This window comes from Erythrolamprus reginae, chromosome 1, assembly GCF_031021105.1.
Source record: "Erythrolamprus reginae isolate rEryReg1 chromosome 1, rEryReg1.hap1, whole genome shotgun sequence".
Taxonomy (NCBI): Eukaryota; Metazoa; Chordata; class Lepidosauria; order Squamata; family Dipsadidae; genus Erythrolamprus; species Erythrolamprus reginae.
In genome coordinates this window covers 41,838,552-41,861,099 of record NC_091950.1, presented here as the reverse complement: position 1 = coordinate 41,861,099, position 22,548 = coordinate 41,838,552, and the positions used below count along the sequence as shown (strand labels likewise).

Here is a 22,548-nt window from a genome sequence, read left to right as displayed (position 1 = left end):
ATAATTCCGACAATTATAACCAAGCCAAATTTGGATGCTTATGAACCCCCTAACCTTGATTTAGAGCACACTGCTTATGATTAGGCTATCCTATCATGAAGTGTGATAGATCAGGGAGAGAGATATTCTTCTGTTGGAATATGGGGAAACTGAAGTTGAAGAGATCTAGCTTAGCCTTAGAACTGGGCTGAAATGGGAAGTGAAGAAGATTTTGATTGGGTGGTTGTTGTGGGGGTGCTAGGTTTATAATCCTGAAACTGGGAGGCTGAGTTCTCCAGAAATTTCTCAAAACAATAAATTTAGTAGCAAGAACATTTCCAGAAACAACATATACGTATTGCCCCCTGTGAATCATTGGAAATTCTGATGATGGAGTATTTTCATAAATATATTTATGTAGAGAAAAATCCTTATTAGTTTCCAAAGACCACTGTTTCACCTTTCTGGATAGGAATTGCGAATCAGGATAGCAATGTTGCAAATATTTGTGTAGAAACAGAAATTTCTCAAAACAATAAATTTAATAGCAAGAACATTTCCAGAAACAACATATACGTATTGCCCCCTGTGAATCATTGGAAATTCTGATGATGGAGTATTTTCATAAATACAGTGAACCCTCGATCATCGCGAGGGTTCCGTTCCAGGACCCCACGCGATGATCGATTTTTAGCGAAGTAGCGGTGCGGAAGTAAAAACACCATCTGCGCTTGCGCAGATGGTGTTTTTGCTTCTACTGCCGCCCGCCCTTCGCCCGCCCACCCCGTTGCTCGCGCAACGGCTTCCCTGGGTGCCCGCTCGCTTGGGAACATCCCAGCTTCGCTCCCCAGCTGGGAAGCGGATCTAGGGAGTCCCCACCGCGCGCGTTGCTGGGGAAAGCGCGCGCGCTTGGGAACATCCCAGCTTCGCTCCCAGCTGGGGAGCGGATCTAGGGAGTCCCCACCGCGCGCGCGTTGCTGGGGAAAGCGCGCGCGCTTGGGAACATCCCAGCTTCGCTCCCCAGCTGGGGAGCGGATCTAGGGAGTCCCCACCGCGCGCGCGTTGCTGGGGAAAGCGCGCGCGCTTGGGAACATCCCAGCTTCGCTCCCAGCTGGGGAGCGGATCTAGGGAGTCCCCACCGCGCGCGCGTTGCTGGGGAAAGCGCGCGCGCTTGGGAACATCCCAGCTTCGCTCCCCAGCTGGGAAGCGGATCTAGGGAGTCCCCACCGCGCGCGCGTTGCTGGGGAAAGCGCGCGCGCTTGGGAACATCCCAGCTTCGCTCCCAGCTGGGGAGCGGATCTAGGGAGTCCCCACCGCGCGCGTTGCTGGGGAAAGCGCGCGCGCTTGGGAACATCCCAGCTTCGCTCCCAGCTGGGGAGCGGATCTAGGGAGTCCCCACCGCGCGCGCGTTGCTGGGGAAAGCGCGCGCGCTTGGGAACATCCCAGCTTCGCTCCCCAGCTGGGGAGCGGATCTAGGGAGTCCCCACCGCGCGCACGTTGCTGGGGAAAGCGCGCGCGCTTGGGAACATCCCAGCTTCGCTCCCAGCTGGGGAGCGGATCTAGGGAGTCCCCACCGCGCGCGCGTTGCTGGGGAAAGCGCGCGCGCTTGGGAACATCCCAGCTTCGCTCCCCAGCTGGGAAGCGGATCTAGGGAGTCCCCACCCCGCGCGCGTTGCTGGGGAAAGCTTTCCCCAGCAACGCGCGCGCGGTGGGGACTCCCTAGATCCGCTCCCCAGCTGGGAGCGAAGCTGGGATGTTCCCAAGCGCGCGCGCTTTCCCCAGCAACGCGCGCGCGGTGGGGACTCCCTAGATCCGCTCCCCAGCTGGGAGCGAAGCTGGGATGTTCCCAAGCGCGCGCGCTTTCCCCAGCAACGCGCGCGCGGTGGGGACTCCCTAGATCCGCTTCCCAGCTGGGGAGCGGAGCTAGGCTGCCCCAAGCTCGCGCGCTTTCCCCAGCAACGCGCGCGCGGTGGGGACTCCCTAGATCCGCTCCCCAGCTGGGAGCGAAGCTGGGATGTTCCCAAGCGCGCGCGCTTTCCCCAGCAACGCGCGCGCGGTGGGGACTCCCTAGATCCGCTTCCCAGCTGGGGAGCGGAGCTAGGCTGCCCCAAGCTCGCGCGCGCCGCCCGCCCGCCCACGCTGTTGCCGGCTCCGCTTCCCAGCTGGGAAGCGGAGCTAGGGTGCCCCAAGCTCTCGCTCCAGCCCACCGCCGCTGGGGTCTTACGGGGCAAGAGGGGGAAGACCCAGGGAAGCCTCTGCCCGGCGGGGAAACTCCACCATCTACGCATGCGTGGAAGGGCACGCATGCGCAGATGGTGGAGTTTACTTCCGGGTTGCAAACTAGCGAAATAGCCCTTTCGCGATCCTTGAGGACGCGAAACTCGAGGGTTCACTGTATATTTATGTAGAGAAAAATCCTTATTAGTTTCCAAAGACCACTGTTTCACCTTTCTGGATAGGAATTGCGAATCAGGATAGCAATGTTGCAAATATTTGTGTAGAAACAGAAATTTCTCAAAACAATAAATTTAATAGCAAGAACATTTCCAGAAACAACATATACGTATTGCCCCCTGTGAATCATTGGAACTTCTGATGATGGAGTATTTATGTAGAGAAAAATACTTATTGGTTTCCAAAGGCCACTGTTTCACCTTTCTGGATGGGAATTGCTAATCAGGATAGCAATGTTGCAAATATTTGTCTAGAAACATAACCTCCACAAGTATCAACTCAAAAACAAGCCACATTGAATTCTATTCAAAGTATTCCCAGAAGCTTAAATAAAAATTATAGCACAAATGTCTTAAGAAGGGAATAAATGACAACTTTGAGAAAGCAGGACAAACACATTCCAAAATGGCTTGAGAAAACAAAACATTAGAGTGGTAATGAGAAGCTTAGGCACATTTATAATACTATTTTTGTTTTGATTTAATGTTTAATTGATGTATTTCACAACTCAAGTGATTGTTATGTATTTCATAACACAAGTGATTAGAACAGATGAGGACTGCTAGGAATTTAAATAAGCTATTAACAAATATTAATAATATATTAATAATAATAATTAGGTGCCTTGGAAGAAATTCCAAAACATCTGGAGCATTGCTTAAGTACCATCAGCATTGAAAATATTATCATCAATCAATTGTGAAAGGCAGCTTTACTTGCAGTAGCTTACATCCTATGAAGATACCTATGGGATTACCTATGGGACCGTCTCTTGCCCTCATGTATCCCAGCATCTGGTCAGGGTCCACAGAGTTGGCCTTCTTCAGGTCCCATCAGCTAAACAATGTCAGCTGGCGAGCCCTAGGGGAAGAGCTTTCTCTGTGGTGGCCCCAGCCCTATGGAATGAACTCCCCTCGGAGATTTGCACCACTCCCACGGTTTTCTGGAAAACACTGAAAACACACCTATGCTGACAGGCCTGGGGCCACTGAGCCTAATATGATTTACTGGGTATTAGAATACAGTAGTCCCTTGCTATATCGCGCTTCACCTACCGCGGCTTCACTTCATCGCGGGTTTTGAAGTCAGCGTTGGCACAGATACGGCGCTTAGAAGTTTGGAAGGGCAGGACAAGCGCTCAGCTCATGCTCAGAGAGAAGCTTCATTTGAATAATTTCACCACACAAACAAGCACTAGAATAATTCCAGCGGGACTCCCGAATGATGAGCGGGGCAGGGACTGAGCTCCGGCGGAGGCCCGTCCCCTCGTTCAACCCGCCTCGCTAGTGCCGAGAAGGCAGTCTTTGGAGGCGCGCTTAGTGGTTGGCAGCGGCGGCGGTGTGCTTGGGGTTGTAGAAAGAGCTCCCGGCAGCGCGTGAACGAGCGAGCGTGAGCAAAGAAAGGAACGCGACGCGGTGGGGATTTCCAGACTGGGCTCGAGGGCGGAAGAGGAAGTGCTGGGCGGATGGAGGGGAAAAAAAAGAAAAGAGAGAGAGAGAGAAAAAAGAACCAGCTGGGGCAGCTCACCAGGGACTTTCCAGCCGGGGCAAGCCAAAAAAGACAACGTTTGGCCGAACTGCTGCAAAGAATAGCAGTGGGTCGGGAATGCTCGGGGGCCGCGATTCTTTTGCCTCCTCCCCTTCTTTTTCTCAGGCGCAGAGTAAGTAGTAGTGGGGGGGAAAGGTTAGCCGTTGCTCGCCTCCAGGCATCCGGAGCTGGTGGGAAGGAGGATAAATTCCCCATCGCGGATTTCACCTATCGCGGCTGGGTCTGGAACGTAACACCCGCGATAGGTGAGGTTTTACTGTAGTATTTTAGTTTAAATTTCGATTTCTGACTTGCTTTGTATGTATTTATGCATATTGCAAGCTGCCCTGAGTCTCAGGAGAAGGGAGGCGTATAAATCAAATACATACATACATGCATGCATACATACATACATACATACATACATACATACATACATACATACATACCTCCTCCTGGTAGGACTTTGAGGCAGCTATTAATAAATTACAGTAAGGATTCAGAAATTGCAATAAATGTATGAATAAGTATTCTTAATTACAATAACTATTCATAAATTACAGTTCTTCACAGAAGAATGGAGGCAGGGGATTATAAACCTATCAGGACAAAAGTTCACCTGGAGAAACCTTTTCAAAAATGGCCTGTCATTTCAGGTGCATATAGAACAGGATCTTTGTTCACCTCCATTGCTGCCATCTTACAGAATATATTTCTTCAGAAATGCAAACTGGTCCCAGCACTCTCTACCTATGCCCAGCCAAGAGCCACGTTGGCTAAACAGGATGGGACTAGTTAAACTTAGGTGGAGATTACCAGGAAATCTCAGGGCTGTGAAACAGACTGGAAAATAAAAAAAAACAACCTTATTTCCTTATTGTGCCCAACAATATTATATGGATATTTTATGACGATACCAGGAATTAAGGCCAAATTGGATATTTTACCATTACTTTTACTCCCCATCCAGCTAGGATCTGTCTCTTTCCTAGGTTTTTAAATATTTTATTTTTGCATTTCTACCACGTTGTTTTTCTCTTGTGTATTGTTTTAAAATCTAAGCTAGCTTCGGGGTTTTCGTGTCTGTTTTACAAAGCACATTAAGTAGAGGAAGCTATTACAAATAAAAATAAAAATTAGGATATACATACAGCTTTCAAGATTGTCACTGCATCTTCCTGGAGCCATGTTGGGTAGGCAATTTCATCATTGAGGATAGCTTCAAAGAGGTCATCCTCATTTTCAGCTTCGAACGGAGCATGACCACAAAGCATCTCATAGAGGAGCACCCCCATCGCCCACCAGTCAACATCAGGACCATAAAGCATCTCCTGCAAAATCTGCAATGAAAAGATAGAAATCATGAATGCTCTCCAACTCTTGTGAATCTTTATTATTCTTCACCTGATAACTGTTTTGTTACCTTATGACTTGTATGTGTTAAACACAGGAGATAAACATTTCATATTGACTCAGGGACAATTTTATCCCAAGGTTACAATGTACATATATATATTTACTGTTGCTTATTCTTTAGTTCATAAATGCAGCATCAAGCAATGACATATTGTACAAAGGTGTCATTGTAACTCTAATTTTCACAGGCAGAATTTAATATCATTTAATTTTCAGAGGAGTCGATTCATGTGACATCAGATAAAAGGAAATCAAAAAGTATATGAATGTGTGGGCCAAATGAGAAAGAGACACATTATAAGGATCAGAAAAGTGATTCCAAAATCTGAAATCATACTGACCCACTGTATGATCTGAGATATTCAGACATAAAATTGTCTGACATAAAAGCCCACTGCAACAATATAGCCAAGAAGGCTTCAAGAGTTGTAAACCTAATCCTACGTAGCTTCGGCTCTGGCAATCTCACACTACTTACCAGAGCTTACAAAACTTTTGCCAGACCCATCCTCGAATACAGCTCATCTGTTTGGAACCCATATCGCATCTCAGACATTATCACTCCTTGAAAATGTCCAAAGATACTTCACCAGAGGAGCCCTTCACTCCACCACTCGAAATAGAATACCCTACGAGACTAGACTTTCAATCCTGGGCCTAGAAAGTTTAGAACTAAGACACCTTAAACAAGATCTAAGTATTGCCCACAAGATCATATGCTGCAACGTCCCTCAGCTTCAACCACAACAACACAAGAGCACACAACAGACTTAAACTTAATATTAACCGCTCCAAACTTGACTGTAAAAAATATGACTTCAGTAACTGAGTTGTCGAAGTGTGGAACTCATTACCGGACGAATAAGGTCCAGGAGGGAAGTGTTTTTAATAGGAAAGTGAACACAAGAACAAGGGGACACAATCTGAAGTTAGTTGGGGGAAAGATCAAAAGCAACATGAGAAAATATTATTTTACTGAAAGAGTAGTAGATCCTTGGAACAAACTTCCAGCAGATGTGGTAGATAAATCCACAGTAACTGAATTTAAACATGCCTGGGATAAACATATATCCATCCTAAGATAAAATACAGAAAATAGTATAAGGGCAGACTAGATGGACCATGAGGTCTTTTTCTGCCGTCAGACTTCTATGTTTCTATGTTTCTATGACTCCATAGTGTCATCCCCAAACCCCCAACACTTTACCCTTAGATTATCTACAGTTGACCTATCCAGATTCCTAAGAGGTCAGTAAGGGGTGAATACAAGTGCACTAGAGTGCCTTCCGTCCCCTGTCCTATTGCTCTCCTATATCTCCTATACCTTTCTTCTATTCCTATATCTCTTCTTCTACTCTTTCACTGATATGTTCTATTACTATATCTTCTTTTCTATTATTTCTTAGACATATTTTACTATGAGTATCTCCTCTATAACCTTCATCATGTATTTTACTATGTGTATATAGATATATACCCACTAAAACCCTCATTGTATATTAGACAAAATAAATAAATAAATAAAAATAAATAAATAAATAAATAAAAAGTATATGTTTAATATGCTAATATACATATATGTTATATCTAGAGGGCAATCATCCATTCTGCACTGGATTATTACTGTGTTTGTCTGTTCCCATACCCAAAGAGATTTACTTGTACTTATAAATGAAAAACAATTCCTTCATGATACATCATCATAAGCTGCCCATGTATGGGCTATCTACTCAGATACACATGAGTACTCCATGAGTAGATCATCTCTATTGCATATCAGTACACATAAGATATAAGTATGGACACATGGGTCCATGCAAACCAGGGGCAGATTGCTCCTACCTCCTGTGCAGAGCAATTTTAAGCACCAAGTTGAGAATAAATGTACAAATTATGTAGCTACAGTGATACCTCGTCTTACAAACCCCTCGTCATACAAACTTTTTGAGATACAAACCTGGGGTTTAAGATTTTTTTGCCTCTTCTTCCAAACTATTTTCACCTTACAAACCCAAGCTGCCGCCACTGGGATGCCCCGCCTTCGGACTTCTGTTGCCAGCGAAGCGCCCATTTTTGCGCTGCTGGGATTCCTCTGAGGCTTCCCTCCATGGGAAACCCCACCTCCGGACTTCTGTGTTTTTGTGATGCTGCAGGGGAATCCCAGCAGCGCAAAAACAGGTGCTTCGCTGGCAACGGAAGTCCAGAGGTGGGGTTTCCCAGCAAGGGGAGCCTCAGCGAAATCGCACCATCACTAAAACATGGAAGCCCAGAGGTGGGGTTTTGATGACTTCCGTGTTTTTGTGATGCTGCAATTTCGCTGAGGCTCCCCTCACTGGAAACCCCACCTCCAGACTTCCGTTGCCAGCGAAGCACCCGTTTTTGCACTGCTGGGATTCCCCTGCTGGGATTCCCCTGCAGCATCACAAAAACACGGAAGTCCGGAGGTGGGGTTTCCCATGGAGGGGAGCCTCAGCGGAATCCCAGCAGCGCAAAAACGGGCGCTTCAGTTGGCAAAAGGGGTGAGTTTTGGGCTTGCACGCATTAATCGCTTTTCCATTGATTCCTATGGGAAACATTGCTTATGCTCAATATTTTATTTTACCAACCAAGCCAGGCAGATTTTACAACGAAACTTGTTTGTTTGGACTCCATTAATATGATGGACATTTGGGTTTTTAAAACCCATTTAAAGAAAAGGGAAAGTTTCCCTGTACCTCTGGAGCAATATAGTCAGGGGTTCCACAGAAGGTTGCGGTGGTGATCCCATCATGGATTCCTTCTTTGCACATTCCAAAGTCTGCCAGCTTGCAGTGGCCCTCATGATCCAGCAGCACATTATCCAGTTTCAGATCTCTGTAAGAGTTATGGATCGGTTTGTCAGTGGTAAACTGAGGCAGAAACAAAGTAAAATGAATCAACAAATCCAAGATCAACATAGATGATGATCACAGCTGCTTATTTCATGGAAGGTTTTCAAATATAATGCTACTGTATAAATATTTTTCCATGTGCTGAATTTACATGAATGTTAGGGAAGTTAAACAGAAAATGGAAATTACTGCTGATATAAAAAAACCAACAATCTCAGTATTCTAAGTGAAGGAACAGTAGAGAAATATACCAAACTTGAATCCATTATAGCATAGAGTTGTATAGTTAGACAGACATGTAGACTATCAAATCCATCCAAATCTGAATAAACCATAATCAGAAAGACTAGAAACCCTAATTCACTATCCTACTATTCACTAGAATTCTTGCTGATTTTTCTTTTCCCTAATATTATTCAAACAAAGCCTTCTCCTGAGCATCAAACAAGATTACAAAATTAAAGGTAAATAAAGATAACATGACAGCAATAGCACATCCTTGCTGATTTTTCTAAATCAGTGCAATAGTGTTTTGTAAAGAAAACTTTATCTTAAGCATTTAAAATAATAATTTTCAAAAAGGAAATGAATCAGGATAAACAGAAAAATATAAGTAATAGTTGAAATCAAAAGATAGGCAGTAAAGTTCAAAATAAAAAGTGATATTAAGATAAGGGATTGTAAGATGAAAACAGCAACATTGCAGAAAGGATGTCAGAACAATAAAGGGAAAAAGTTAATTAGAAAGTAATAAGAAAAAAGAAATGAACTTTTTTGGAGAGAAATAATGAAAAATCAGCGATAAGATAGTGAAGTATAAATTTATGCCAGAAAGCTTATAGACATGTTAAAATGACTCTTCATGTTTTCCCCTTTTTAGTGAAGTTCGAAATAATGAAGTGTGAAGTTCAAAATAATTTTTCTTGAGTTATGTTTGTTTAGTTAGTTAGTTAGTTAGTTAGTTAGTTAGTTAGTTAGTTAGTTAGTTAGTTAGTTAATTAGTTAGTTATTAGATTTGTATGCCGCCCCTCTCCGGAGACTCGGAAGTATATCATTTTTTATAAAAATTATCTTTTAGGTTGTAACTTTTTGTCAATATTTTTTTCCATTTGCTTTTCAATGTTCACATTCTTTATTAATATCTTTCTTTTGTCTTTGTTTTTTTTATTTTAAATCCAGCTAATAACAGTCTCATTATTTCTATTCCTTCCAGTGGATCTTCCAAAATTATCACCACGTCATCAGCAAATCCTCATGATTTTAAAGTTTCTCTTCAGTCCAGCAATTATGTCATTTTGTCTTATAGATCTATCACATACTTCCTTTTTTAATAATAATGTTATTAAAATTTACCTACGTATATAAAGACATAAAATTAATATAAAATATGGAAAATACAGAAAATACAGAAGCTTTACAGAAGCATTTTCCATATGTTTCTACGTTCTATGTTTCTACATATATTTTTACAGAAACTAGAAACCAGGTTTACCATTTAATAATTATTTTATGGCCTGTGAATACAGCAGACACATTGGAACCCATCTGTAATCTGGAAGGCATGACTTGATTTCTATAAACTTTCAGTAGTGTGTTTTTTTACTTATTCTTGGCTAAGATGGGTAGTCATCTGAACAAAGGTTTACTTTAGACTCATCATGATAGATTGCTAAATCACAAATAAGGCGTATATTTCCTTTTTGTCAGCAATTCCATGATGGGCAAAACAATTAAAGAGATCAAGTCTAAGAGAAATCAAATCTAAGGACTGTTAACCAAAAGGACACAAGAAATGCTGTGTTGGATTTAATTAGGTTTATTCACTCATTCATTCATTTCAATTTGTATGCCGCCCAATTCCCTTGGGACTCTAGGTGGCTTTCCTTGTCCAATAAACAATCATGGTTCTGATGCTTCCTAATCCAACGTACACTGTTGCTGTGCAGCTAAACACTGATTAAGACCAACTGAGTGAGTATAGTGGTTATAGTACCGGGGTATAAACTAGGAGAGGATGAATTCTAGTCCTACTTTAAAGTCAACTGAGTAACCTTGAGACAGTCACTCTTTCTCAGCTGTAGAAAGAAGGAGGTAATAGCAAACCACTTCTGAAAAACCTGGCCAAGAAAAACTAGTCCAGGCAATCATGAAAAGTCAACACTCAAAGAGACAAAAATAAAAATAAAAGCCCAACCAAACAACTTAAAAGTGCACATAATAGAGGTGTAACAGAATATGCCTGTTGAGCAAGAAATGGATAAAAACAATTATTTGCCTCTTGTAATACTGGAATCCCAGGAAGGAAATTGGTGGAAGTTCTAGGTTTCAAGTTCAGTTCTCAAGTTAGCTCTTGGAAATCCAATTCAATCCCTGCCCAACTAAACTCTGGAACACTGCCATCAGCCAATACAGACTAAGAAGTAGCAGCATGTAAATTGTAAGAAATCAGTTCAGGCCTGTATTACGGGAATGATTTCATTTTCTTCATCATACAGTGGGGTGGGGGGAAGGTTTGAGAGAGAAAAAAGGTGTCTCTTTAAGAAAAGGTAGCATCAGAGATAACAGATATCCTGATCCATTTGGGACACTGGATTTGCTACACTCATGGTGCCCTTCCCAAGAGAATCTGGCCACTGGTCCCAATATAGATAATGCTAAACAGACCAGTGATCTCTCTTTAAATAGGGATGGGACAATGTCATAGACATAATTTCTCACTCTTTATTAGTAATGACTAAGGTGGAGCCTTCAGAGACAATATAGCTCTGAAAGCCAGTTGTTGAAGGATCGCTATTTCCCACTTAAGGACATCCATTGGTTGACCATATTTGGGAATATGATATATTTGAACTCCAATATAGATTTTGCTACTAATCTGTACTGATTGGATACTTTTTGGATTCAGACAGTGAGCACCCAATCTGGAATACTAGGATATGAAAGAGAAATCAGTAGTGGTCATCCCTTTTGCACAGCTCTATTTTTCTCAGGTTCTAGAGTCTGTGTCCTCCATACCATTGCTAGGACCAGAGGAGAGACTGGCAATCCATCTTTTTTTGAAAATCTCAAACACTGAGTGCTTAAGTCCAGGGAGCTGAGTTAAATAGGGTTGGCTTTGCTGGTTCAGTGCCTATTCTCATCAAGGGGAAGATGACTGTTGGTAGGTAATTTGAGAGCTAATTTTGGATACACCAAATATTCTAAATTCCAGGTTACTGGAAAAAATTGCTAAGTGGTCTCAAGGAATATAGTCAGCCTGAATCATCTGGAAAAAAATAGGGGGGAAAAGCTGTTCAGTATTACTGGACATAATTCTGGTAAGGTAATTTTCCATGGCAGTTCCATTTATTGGAACAGCAAAGAAAATACAGCTATAAGGGAGTGTTTGCTGCAAATATGCTGACATAGTGAACAAATCAGGAATGAATCCGCACTTTGTAAATAGTGAATATCCAGGAAGCAAAAGTACTGTATGTTGACAGTAAAATGAATTTATGTACATTTAACCTGCCATCAGAGTATTATGGAAAGGATAAAGAGGAAAATTTGCATGGCAGGAAATGCCATGAAATGTATATACAGTAACTGCTAGAAAAAGTGCTATTTATGGTATTGCCCAAACATAGTGTGTTATAATGAGATACAATAGGTAAAGTGGAACATAACATTCTTGTATAGTCTCTCCTTTGTTCTTCTCAGATTCTACTCAAAAAGATTCACTTAGATATCTCTGTAATTAGAGACCAATGAAGCTTCATTGGTTTTTCAAATCAAGAATTCTCAAAATCATAGGTTTATTCTAACCCTTTTGCTTAAACCAGAGATTCCACATACGTATCTGACCACAGTGAATATTAAAAACAATTTCTCTGCTGCTAAAGTATAGTCCCCTTAACCAAATATCCATATTAAATTGAAAATCACTGCCTACCTTAGGAGAAATTCTAAAATTGATGTGTTTATACTATATTACAATATTAGATTTATTCCAGCTAGGTATGTCATCTAAAAGCATCCTAAAAAGATGGACAAGAGCCAGTGGTGGGTTGCTACCGATTCTTTAAAACTGGTAGATGGAAATTAACCTCTGTTCACCAAACCAACAGCAATGACTACTGGTCTATGCTCCCAAACTGGTCCTTCGGCTGCCACATCTTGCCAAAATACTCTCTGCTCATGCGCAAAGGCTTCTGCACATGTGCAGAGGATCATTTCCAGGCTTTTTGTGTGACACGCACTTCTATTGTGTTCAGAACTAGTAGTGAAGGTAAGTAGAACCTTCCTCTGACAAGACCATACAACACAACAAGTCTGTTTCTGCGGGAAAGCTATCCTTTCCACTGGGGGCCTCCTGTGTCATTTTCTAACAAGCAGAGAAACATATTACATATCTTTGTTTGCTATCAATTTCTTCAACTACAAGGGGAAAAAATCTTTCTGCCTCCTCTACCCTGTTTCCCCCAAAATAAGTCACCCCTGAAAGTAAGACATAGGAGACGTTTTGTTTCACAGCATTAATTATAATAATAATAATAATAATAATAATAATAATAATAATAATAATAATAATTTATTACATTTGTATGCCACCCCTCTCCGAAGACTCGGGGCAGCTCACAACAACGATAAAAACAATATTATACTGGCACAAATCTAATATTAAAAAAACTAAAAACCCTATCATAATTAAAAACCAAACAGCACATACATACCAAACATAAATTATAATAAGCCTGGGGGAAAGGTGTCTCAAATCCCCCATGCCTGGCGGTATAGGTGGGTCTTAAGTAGTTTACAGAAGACAAGGAGGGTGGGAGCAGTTCTAATCTCCGGGGGGGAGTTGATTCCAGAGGGCCGGGGCCGCCACAGAGAAGGCTCTTCCCCTGGGGCCTGTCAGACGACATTGTTTAGTCGACGGGACCTGGAGAAGGCCAACTCTGTGGGACCTTATCGGCCGCTGGGATTCGGGCAGTAGCAGGCAGTTCCAGAGGTACTCTGGTCCAATGCCATGTAGGGCTTTAAAGGTCATGACCAACACTTTGAATTGTGACCGGAAACTGATCAGCAGCCAATGCAGGCCACGGAGTGTTGTAGATACGTGGGCGAATCTGGGAAGCCCCACGATGGCTCTCGCGGCTGCGTTCTGCATGATCTGGAGTTTCCGAACACTTTTCAAAGGTAGCCCCATGTAGAGAGCGTTGCAGTAATCGAACCTCGAGGTGATAAGGGCATGAGTGACTGTGAGCAATGACTCCCTGTCCAAATGTTCTGCATTCCTGAACAGAACATATATAACACTGCTGTCCATAAATTGCATCCCAAAACACTGTATCAATCACATTTAAAACACATCCAACAGGCATCCAACATGAGGCTGCGTGTTTGGATGCGTTTTTGCTGCAGCAGGATCACACCCTACCATATACCATAGTTTTAAATAGGGTAGGGGGTCTGCTGCGTCTTTCGGATCAAGAATTGACATGTCAATTCTTGGAATGGATCAGAAAGATGCATACGGTGTAAAACACGCATCGGCGACACTGTTCCCTCTAAGCTGCATTTTTTCTTCATTGAAAAAAAACAAGGCATCCCCTGAAAATAAGACGTAGCACATCTTTGGGAGGCAAAATTAATATAAGATGCTATCTTATTTTCAGGGAAACAGGGTAGGTACAAAATGGGTAATAAACTTGACTGATTGAAGGGAGAATGACTTGGGTTATATAGATTAACAAGGTGGAAATAAGTCCCAATAAGAAAGCCAGGTTGATCCAAAGGTCAAAAATGATTTTGCTCTTTGTACTGAAAAACCATAGTTTCCCTACAGCCATGAAAATGACAAGAAAATTGTCAAACTGATGTTAGGACAATTGTTGCTTGTTAAACCACAGAGCCTTGGCTGCCTTTCCAACTAATTTTTCATGATACCAAGAACCCTTCTCACAAGGAAGTGGTTTAAGGCATTGCCATGGAGCATGAGCAATTGTAAACTGCTTTTAAATGTGGTTTATCAAGGTTTAAAATAGTTTCTTTTTCAGCCAAGGGAAAGATTGTAGGTGTTGATAACTTGTCAGATTTTTTGGAGACATTTTGTTTTTGATACAAAGATTCTGCGTTTTGCTTCCAGGTTTTCTTTTTAATAACACATTTTGTTATAACCATCAGTCTGTCTGTTGTTGTATAACAATGTCCCTTAGCAGGGAGTCATATTTTAAAGAAAGAATAATAGTCCTTTCATGCAAAATACAGGGACATTTCCCAGAACTGCAAGGAAAATACCACTGAAAGTTGATGACATGTTGACTGGGTAAATCTCACGATGCTCAAACAACCAAAAGTCTTTAAGTCCAACAGATTCTTTCATTCCCCTGGACGGGGACATTGGAATTTTCATAACCTACTTAATATCCTGTAACTCATTCATCCATAACAGCACTGCTATTCATAAGATTTTCTGGGGGGAGGAGGGAAGAAGAGAGAAAGAAAACTTTCCTCCTGGAATCATTGATGCAAATGACATTAACTCCAGAGCAAAAAGACTAAATGTCTCCTAAATATTTGTTCTTGGGTACAATTATTTCACTGCATTGAAACTGCAGCTTCCTTATTTTTAGGGGTAATTTATTTTTCTTGGTTTTGGTGATTATTATTGGTACATATAATTTAGTGACTCTTTGGATATCAAGCAAAAATATGTTGTAGTCGTTTTCGGCAGTATTACAGCCAGAGAATAGTGTATGAGAGATAGATAGGTAGGTAGGTAGGTAGGTAGGAAGGAAGGAAGGAAGGAAGGAAGGAAGGAAGGAAGGAAGGAAGGAAGGAAGGAAGGACTCAGGTTGGTATCCATGAAAACACAGTAGGGTTTTTTAAAATTGTAATTGGTTATCCCATCGAGGTGGTTCCTGTAAGGACACATTGAGACAAAAGTTAGTCATGCTGTGGTCACTTTTGGAAAAAGGTTCTTTTATTTGTAGTCCGTAAATTGATTGTAAACTGTTGCAGAAGATGCGCTCAAGACAGTTTTTGAGTCTAGTATTGTCTGTTACTAGCTGATCTAGTCCTAGATCAGTAATAGCATTGTAAAAGGTTGAATGTATGACTTCAGTTGTACATTCGTTTAGGGTCCAGTTAATATGAGGTAGATTGAGGTCACCAAGATATATAAGAGGGTGTGGATAGGAGGCTGCCCACGTTAGTAGTGAGGCTAACTCGTTCACACATGTGATGTCATAATCAGGCATTCCATAGCATAGTACGAATTAAAGTGTGGTGTTTAAGGTCAATTCACAGATGATGGTTTTTGGATGATCAAGTTCATGTTTAACTTACACCTTTTTTAGGTTCAGTGATTTTTTAATAGAAGATTGCAATCTCACTACCTTTTCAGGTTTCTCGATCAGATCAGTAATTATGATAGTCTCTTACTGTGATAATGGAATCAGGGAGGGATACATTTAGCCATGTTTCGCAGATAAATATACCCTAATGTCAAATTCAGCAGTTTTTACTAAGAGAAGGAGTTCAGGTATTTTGTTTACGATACTTCTTGAATTCATTAGTTTGCATTTAAGATTATCAGTGGTTCATATTGAGGAAATAAGGGGCGTGCATATCTAGTTTTGGTTAAAGGGGGTTTGGTTGCAGGTGGATTGGTGTATTTCCTGGTACTTCTGAAATTCAATTAATCTCTCAGGCATAGCATGGATGTCGTTGTTACTTGTGAAGTCGTGTCCGACCCATCACAACCCCATGGACAACATTCCTCCAAGCCTTCCTGTTCTCTTCCATCCGCTGGAGTCCATTTAAGCTCACAACTACCGCTTCTGTGAATCCACCCAGCCACCTCACTCTCTGTCATTCCCTTCTTCTTTTGTCCTCAATCATTCCCAGCATTCTCCAGGGAGTCCTTTCTTCTCATAAGGTGGCCAAAGTATTTGAGTTTCATCTTCAGGATCTGGCCTTCTAAAGAGCAGTGAGGGTTGATCTCCTCTAGGACTGACTGGTTTGATCACCTTGAAGACCAAGGGCCTCGCAGGAGTCTTCTCCAGCACTGTAGTTCAAAGGCTTCAATTCTTTGGCACTCAGCCTTTCTTATGGTCCAACTTTCACAGTCCTACTTTGCAACTGGGAAAACCATAGCCTTGACTATACACACTTTTGTTGGCAGGGTGATGACTCTGTTTTTTAGTATGCCATCTAGATTTGCCATAGATTTCCTCACCAGGAGCAAGTATCTTTTAATTTCTTGGCTGCAGTCCCCATCTGCAGTGATCTTTGAGCCCAGGAAAATAGAATCTGTCACTACCTCCATTTTCTCCCATCTATTTGTCAGGAATTGAGAGGGCTGGATGCCATGATCTTAGTTTTCTTAATGTTGACTTTCAAACCAACTTTTGCACTCTCCTTCTTCACTTGCATCAGGAGGCTCTTTAGTTCATCTTCACTTTCTACCATTATAGTGGTATCATTTGCATAGCGTGAATAGTCTTAGGAAATCCTGATGCATTGTTACAGCTACTTTAGAATGTAATAACTGTCTATATGTTAGAAAGAGAGGGAACCAATATAGCATAATTCCAGCTCCATTTTAAAATACTGAACAATGGATACCTCTAAAAGGCTGGTTTAATTATTCTACAATGTAAAATCTCCTCTAATGATATTGAAGCATGGCCCCTTTATACAGTTTTGGACCAATTAAATAACAGCCAAAGTTTGAGAAGATATTTTTAATTCTGAACAATTATCACTTTGGACTATGTCAGGAATTGTTGAATCCGCACGCAGCTTCCTCGTGTGAAAATGCTGAATTGTGGTTGCTGCCAATGGACTGATATGAAAAAATGGATACAAGTATTAGAAATCACTTGAATAAGTCAATAAGTGAATAACTAAATAATTTAAGGACAAAAAGGACAAATGTAAAAAGTGGAGGCAGAATACCAGCAAATAGCCTGAATCTGCAAAGATGAAGTCAGGAAAGGTTACAGCTCAGATTGAACTAAGACTTGCAACAAATGTCAAAAATATTTTTTTAAAAAATTTCTTTCAACATATAAAAAAGAAAAAAGTCAAGGAAATTATCAGAGAAGATGGCAAGGAAGTGACAGTCAGCAGAGAAAAAGCAGAATTGCTTAATACATTCTTTGCATCTGTCTTCATGCGAAAGGAGAAAAATAGCTTAACCTACCAAATGCAGAACCATAAAAGAGAAACTAGCAATAAAAGTTAAAATAAGCATGAAAATGGTAAGAGAACACCTGTCCACCCTAGACTAGTTCCAATCACTTGAACCAGATGGATTACATTCCAGAGTTCTGAAGGATCTGGTAGAGGTGATCTCACAACCACTGAATCATATACAGTATTGCAAAGATGCTGGAGCGACTAGAGAACTAGACTGGAAAAGTCCAGCTTATCTCCTTCAACTTTAATATTAAATATACAATTTAGCATTGTAAAAATCTATGCCAAAAATAGGTGAATTTTTTTCTTAGGCTTGATACTTTAGAATAAGAAATGCAGAGCCATATTTGAGGGCCACTATTTTAACTGGCTGCAATAGAGATGGTGACCCCTTGCATTTCTCCTCCCTTCCTCATGTTTAGATGGATCTACAATGAGGTTGATGTGAGAAACCTGGCACAAAGCTCCATCATATATCAAATCGTGCTGATTTCAGCAAGGTCACTAACGGAAGCTCTTTCTTTTGGTACCTGTTTCTTCTTGCCTCCTGTGCAAATCCAACTATATTACTTTGATGTGGAAACACATTTAAAGGAAATGGATGCCCTGTACCACCCTTCAGATGTGCCAAAAAGTGACTCACGGAAATTACTTGCAGGTGGCCATTCAGCTTAGAAAACAATCTGTGGCTCCACAAAAGAAAATGCCATGCCAGCCAAAAAAAAATTAAATCTATGCATGTTAAATCGCAGATATAGCTTTAGAAAAGGGTTGTTCTACTCCTTTTAAAAGTTCATTAAAACTGCTTCCAAATCTTTGGAACACTCAGTTGCTGGAGACTGTCCAGATTACTCCTTAGTTTCTTGTAATACAAGGGAGGGGGGGGCGATAAAGATGGGGAGAAATAATCTGTGACTTAACTTGGAAAAAAGATGTATGACTCTAGCCTTAAAATATAGGTTTGAGCCCTTTAGCCGAGCTACTGTAATACCTATTTTAAGCCCTAATTATAATGTGCAATTAAAATTATAAATCCTGCTGTCAGCAAAGGCTTGATGTTTAAATATTCAGCAGCCTCCACTGGTATTTAGGAGCCTAGTTTGGTTATCACAATTGTTTTAATTAGCACCTATGGTCTATTACTAGGAGTTCTGCCAGATCCTACCAAACCTATCCTTCTCTTTTTGCCTCAAACGTTCATTTGTCTACGTTAACTGAAAATTTCACTCAGCATCTTGAAGGCTCTCAAAAGAGTTAGTTGTTGGGAGAGAGGAAATGCATATACATACTAGTGGAGGGTTACTCCTGGTTCTGCCCAGTTCAGTAAACTGGTAGTGGTGGCAGAGTCTCTGCGCACCCACCTGGGATGCTTCTGCACATGTGCAGAAGCGTCCCACGAGTGCACAAGCGAACTGGTAGCAACGGGATGTACAACCCAATACTGGTACATACATATATAAAGTATATACTTAAAACTATAATTCAAAAGCATTATTAGAACACAAGCTGAGCCATGCAGTGGTTAGAGTGTAGTACCTCCCTTATGAAACCAGGTTGCAACGCCTTGGTCTCTTCAGCCTTGAAAGACGGCCTTTAAGGGGTGACTTGATCGAGGTGTATAAAATCATGCATGGGATAGAATAGGTGGATAGAGAAAAATTATTTTCTCCATCACACAATACTAGGACGAGGGGGCATTCCCTAAGGCTTATAGGTAAGAAAACAAGGACAAATAAAGGGAAATATTTCTTCACCCAGAGGGTCGTTGGTTTATGGAATTCACTTCCAGAAGAGGTCGTGACAGCTGTCAGCCTTGATAGCTTCAAGGCAGGATTAGACAGATGCCAAGTGTATAGGTGGTTATTGAAACGGATGTCCATGTGCCGCCTCTATGTTGGTTGAGGCAGGCAGGATTCCCTTGAGTACTATTTGTTGGGAAAGGGAGGGTCTTGCCTTCTCTTTCTGCTCAAGATCCCCATGGACAATTGGTGGGCCACTGTGTGACACAGAATGCTGGACTCAATGGGCTTTGGCCTGATTCAGCATGGCTCTTCTTATGTTTATGTTCTTACGTTCAGTATTGCAAGCTACCTCTGCTGATCACCGTTAGCCAGCAGTTTGGCAGGTCAAATCTCAGCAGGCTCAAGGTTGACTTAGCCTTCCATCCTTCCAAGATCAGTAAAATGAGGACCCAGATTGTTGGGAGCTTAGAGAAGGCTGTAAAGCACCATGAAGCAGTATATAAGTCTAAATGCTAAATGCTATTGCTGTGTTGCAAAGTGCCACACCTGATTCCACAAAGCTGACCTTAGTTAACTTCACAGAAAATTCAATAAGAAAGTTTCCTGGGGTTGCAGGTGTTCCATTCCTGGAGGCTTTTAAGAAGAGACTGGACAACCATTTACCTGGGATTGAACTCATTACCTGAGGACCCTAGCCTTGGGACAAGGGGTTGGGCTAGAAGACCTCCTGTGACTCTACTTTTATTTCTATAAATATCTGGGAAGAGAAGCACGAGCGGGATCAAGAAAAATGGCACCAGAAGATCAGAAATCAAGTTTCATTTCACTATACAAAGGTCTCTTTGTGTCTTGTCAATCTTCTCATTCTTCCAGCCAGCATTATCTATTTCAACTTTCTTCAATGTGGACATCCTCCAGATATGTGGACTTCAAGTCCAGCAATTTCCTAAGAGGCATGGTCATTGCAAAAAAAAAAAACCTGGGGAAGTCGAACTCTACATATTTGAAGGCAACCAGGCTCAGGAAGTCCCAACACCAGAACCTCCAGAGGCTGACATGAGCAAAGCAGAGGAACAGTGGGGGCATGTTCTCAATGCATGCATGCACAGAGCTGCCAGAAGGCAAGAACAGTTACAGAGGAGAAGGATTACTCGGGAGTAAGGCCTGGAGATAATTGGCCCCTTCCATAGATTATATAAGTGGAGCACATGGAAATGATAGTTGCAGGAAGCAAGTTTGTTTAACTCATGTCATTTTAGCTCTGTGTTTCTGTTCGGCCTTGCCAAAATTCTTGCTAATTGGTCTTTGTCAAGAAAGATCAAGGTTCATGTCCATATGTGTTGTCAGACTTGTTATCATTATTTGGGACTTATTACAGCTGATAATGATAATAATTCACAGCTGTTAAAATAAAAGAGGGTTTCAGGACACTGTTTGAGCTGTTTGATCAGGAAGCCTAGGTCAGAACACCATCATCACCAAGAAGCAGTGATGGACTCCTCCAAGTACGGTCAGGTGCACAGAACCAGTAGAATTTTTTTTATTTTTTTTATTTTTTTCCCTTCTAGGATAATAATAATAATAATAATAATAATAATAATAATAATAATAATAATAATAATAATATGATAATAATAATAATAATAATAATAATAATAATAATAATAATAATAATAATAATCTATTAGATTTGTACGCCGCCCCTCTCCGGAGATTCGGAGCGGCATGTTTTCCAGGATCTGGGTATGTTTTTCCTATCGCAATAAATGAGGTTGAATGTGTATAATTTTAGAAGAGCTGTGTGTGCGCGTGTGTGTGTGTGTACATACACATACAGTTTATATAGTAGATAATGTATATTTTTGTGTGTCTGTGTGTAATATGTATGTACACATATGGCATATATACATAGAATTAAATAGCATATTTTGGACGTTCAGTAATAGTAAATAGATAGGAAAGTTGTATCTCTTTGAGTCGAGGATATGCCAGGCACCTTGACGTGAGTGACATCAAGTTGGCCACCTTTAAGCCTTTAAGCCACCCCCAGTCACATGGTCATCAAGCCATTCCCACCTGGCCACATGACTGGCAAGCCACACCCACAAAATAAGCCACGCCCCCAGTGTGATAGTAAACTTTTTTGCAGCCAAGAAGCCATCCTCTCAATGCAATGTAGATTCATGCCATGAAAAACCAGCTGAAGAGGAATGCCTCTTCCTGCCACTATTACCATCAATGTGGGAGTAATTTCTGTCTGGTTATAAAAGGCTAATAAATACCCATTTAGGAATAAAACCGGTAGCACTAAATCTTATTCATATGTGAACCAGGCTAAAGGGTAAAGATTTTTACCAGGGTAAAGATTCCTCAACCATTTTTACAGGAACTGTGAGCACCATAAGGCCTTGGAGGATAAAAAGGAAAAAACCCTTCCAGTGGAAACTTACATACCTCCCATTCTTTCTCTAGTTGTTTTTGCCACAATCATGTTTTCCAGAGTATTTCTTGGAACGCACAGCACACTGTCTGAGCTAAGGCAAATTGCTTACCACTGCACTAAAGCTGACATATTGAGAAAGCAATTTTCTGGAAGGAATAAAAAATGCATTTAACTTAAGAGCAACTGACACTCTTTTGTTTAAGAACTGAAATAAAGAGTTTATAGATTACAGTTGCAATGGGCTCATTTTGTTTCTGAAGCTGCTTTAGGTTTCTATAGAATAAAGGAAACAAGAGAAATTATTAAATACTTTTTTTTGCATCCAAACAGCTCTTTGGATTGCATCATACACAGACTAACCATTTTGGTCAATTAAGATTTGAACAAATAAACAACCATTTTTAGATCTGCTTCATCAAACGAGGACTAGAGGTTTGTAATTAAATCTTTTGGCTGTAAAATAAGTAGAAGAAAGAATTGGAAAGATATGAATTTCTATTCAAAACTGAATCTTAGAATGGAAGGCGACTTGAAGGTCATAAAATCTAATCCCCCCCCCCAAGTGCAGCGGTACACTACTATAGTGTACTATAGTGGTTAGAGCATCTGCATATAAACTAATTGTACAATTTGACTTCCTAAAGTCTTGAATTTTACTTTTTTATGCAACAAAAGAGGAAAATTCCTAAATACAGTGTTCCCTCGATTTTCGCGGGTTCGAACTTCGCGAATAGCCTATACCACGGTTTTTCAAAAAAAAATTAATTAAAAAAATACTTCACGGGTTTTTTCCTATACCACGGTTTTTCCCACCCAATGACGTCCTATGTCATCGCCAAACTAATAATTTTTGCAAATAAATAACAAAAAAAATAATGATTGTTAATAAATAATTATGTTTACAAATATCAGGATCACTAAGTGTCTTATT

The 22,548-nt window shown here is 41.1% G+C and overlaps 1 protein-coding gene across 1 annotated transcript in view; it reads right to left on the bottom strand.

Moving 5' to 3' along the window:
- Positions 1 to 22,548, bottom strand: part of PRKCH (protein kinase C eta) — a 119,764-nt gene that overhangs the window by 18,772 nt on the left and 78,444 nt on the right. The window contains exons 11-12 of the mRNA XM_070750736.1: positions 8,091 to 8,229; positions 5,112 to 5,300 (exon numbers count right to left, since the gene is read on the bottom strand). Of these exons, the coding sequence (XP_070606837.1) occupies positions 5,112 to 5,300; positions 8,091 to 8,229 (328 nt within the window). The remainder of the gene's footprint in view (positions 1 to 5,111; positions 5,301 to 8,090; positions 8,230 to 22,548) is intronic.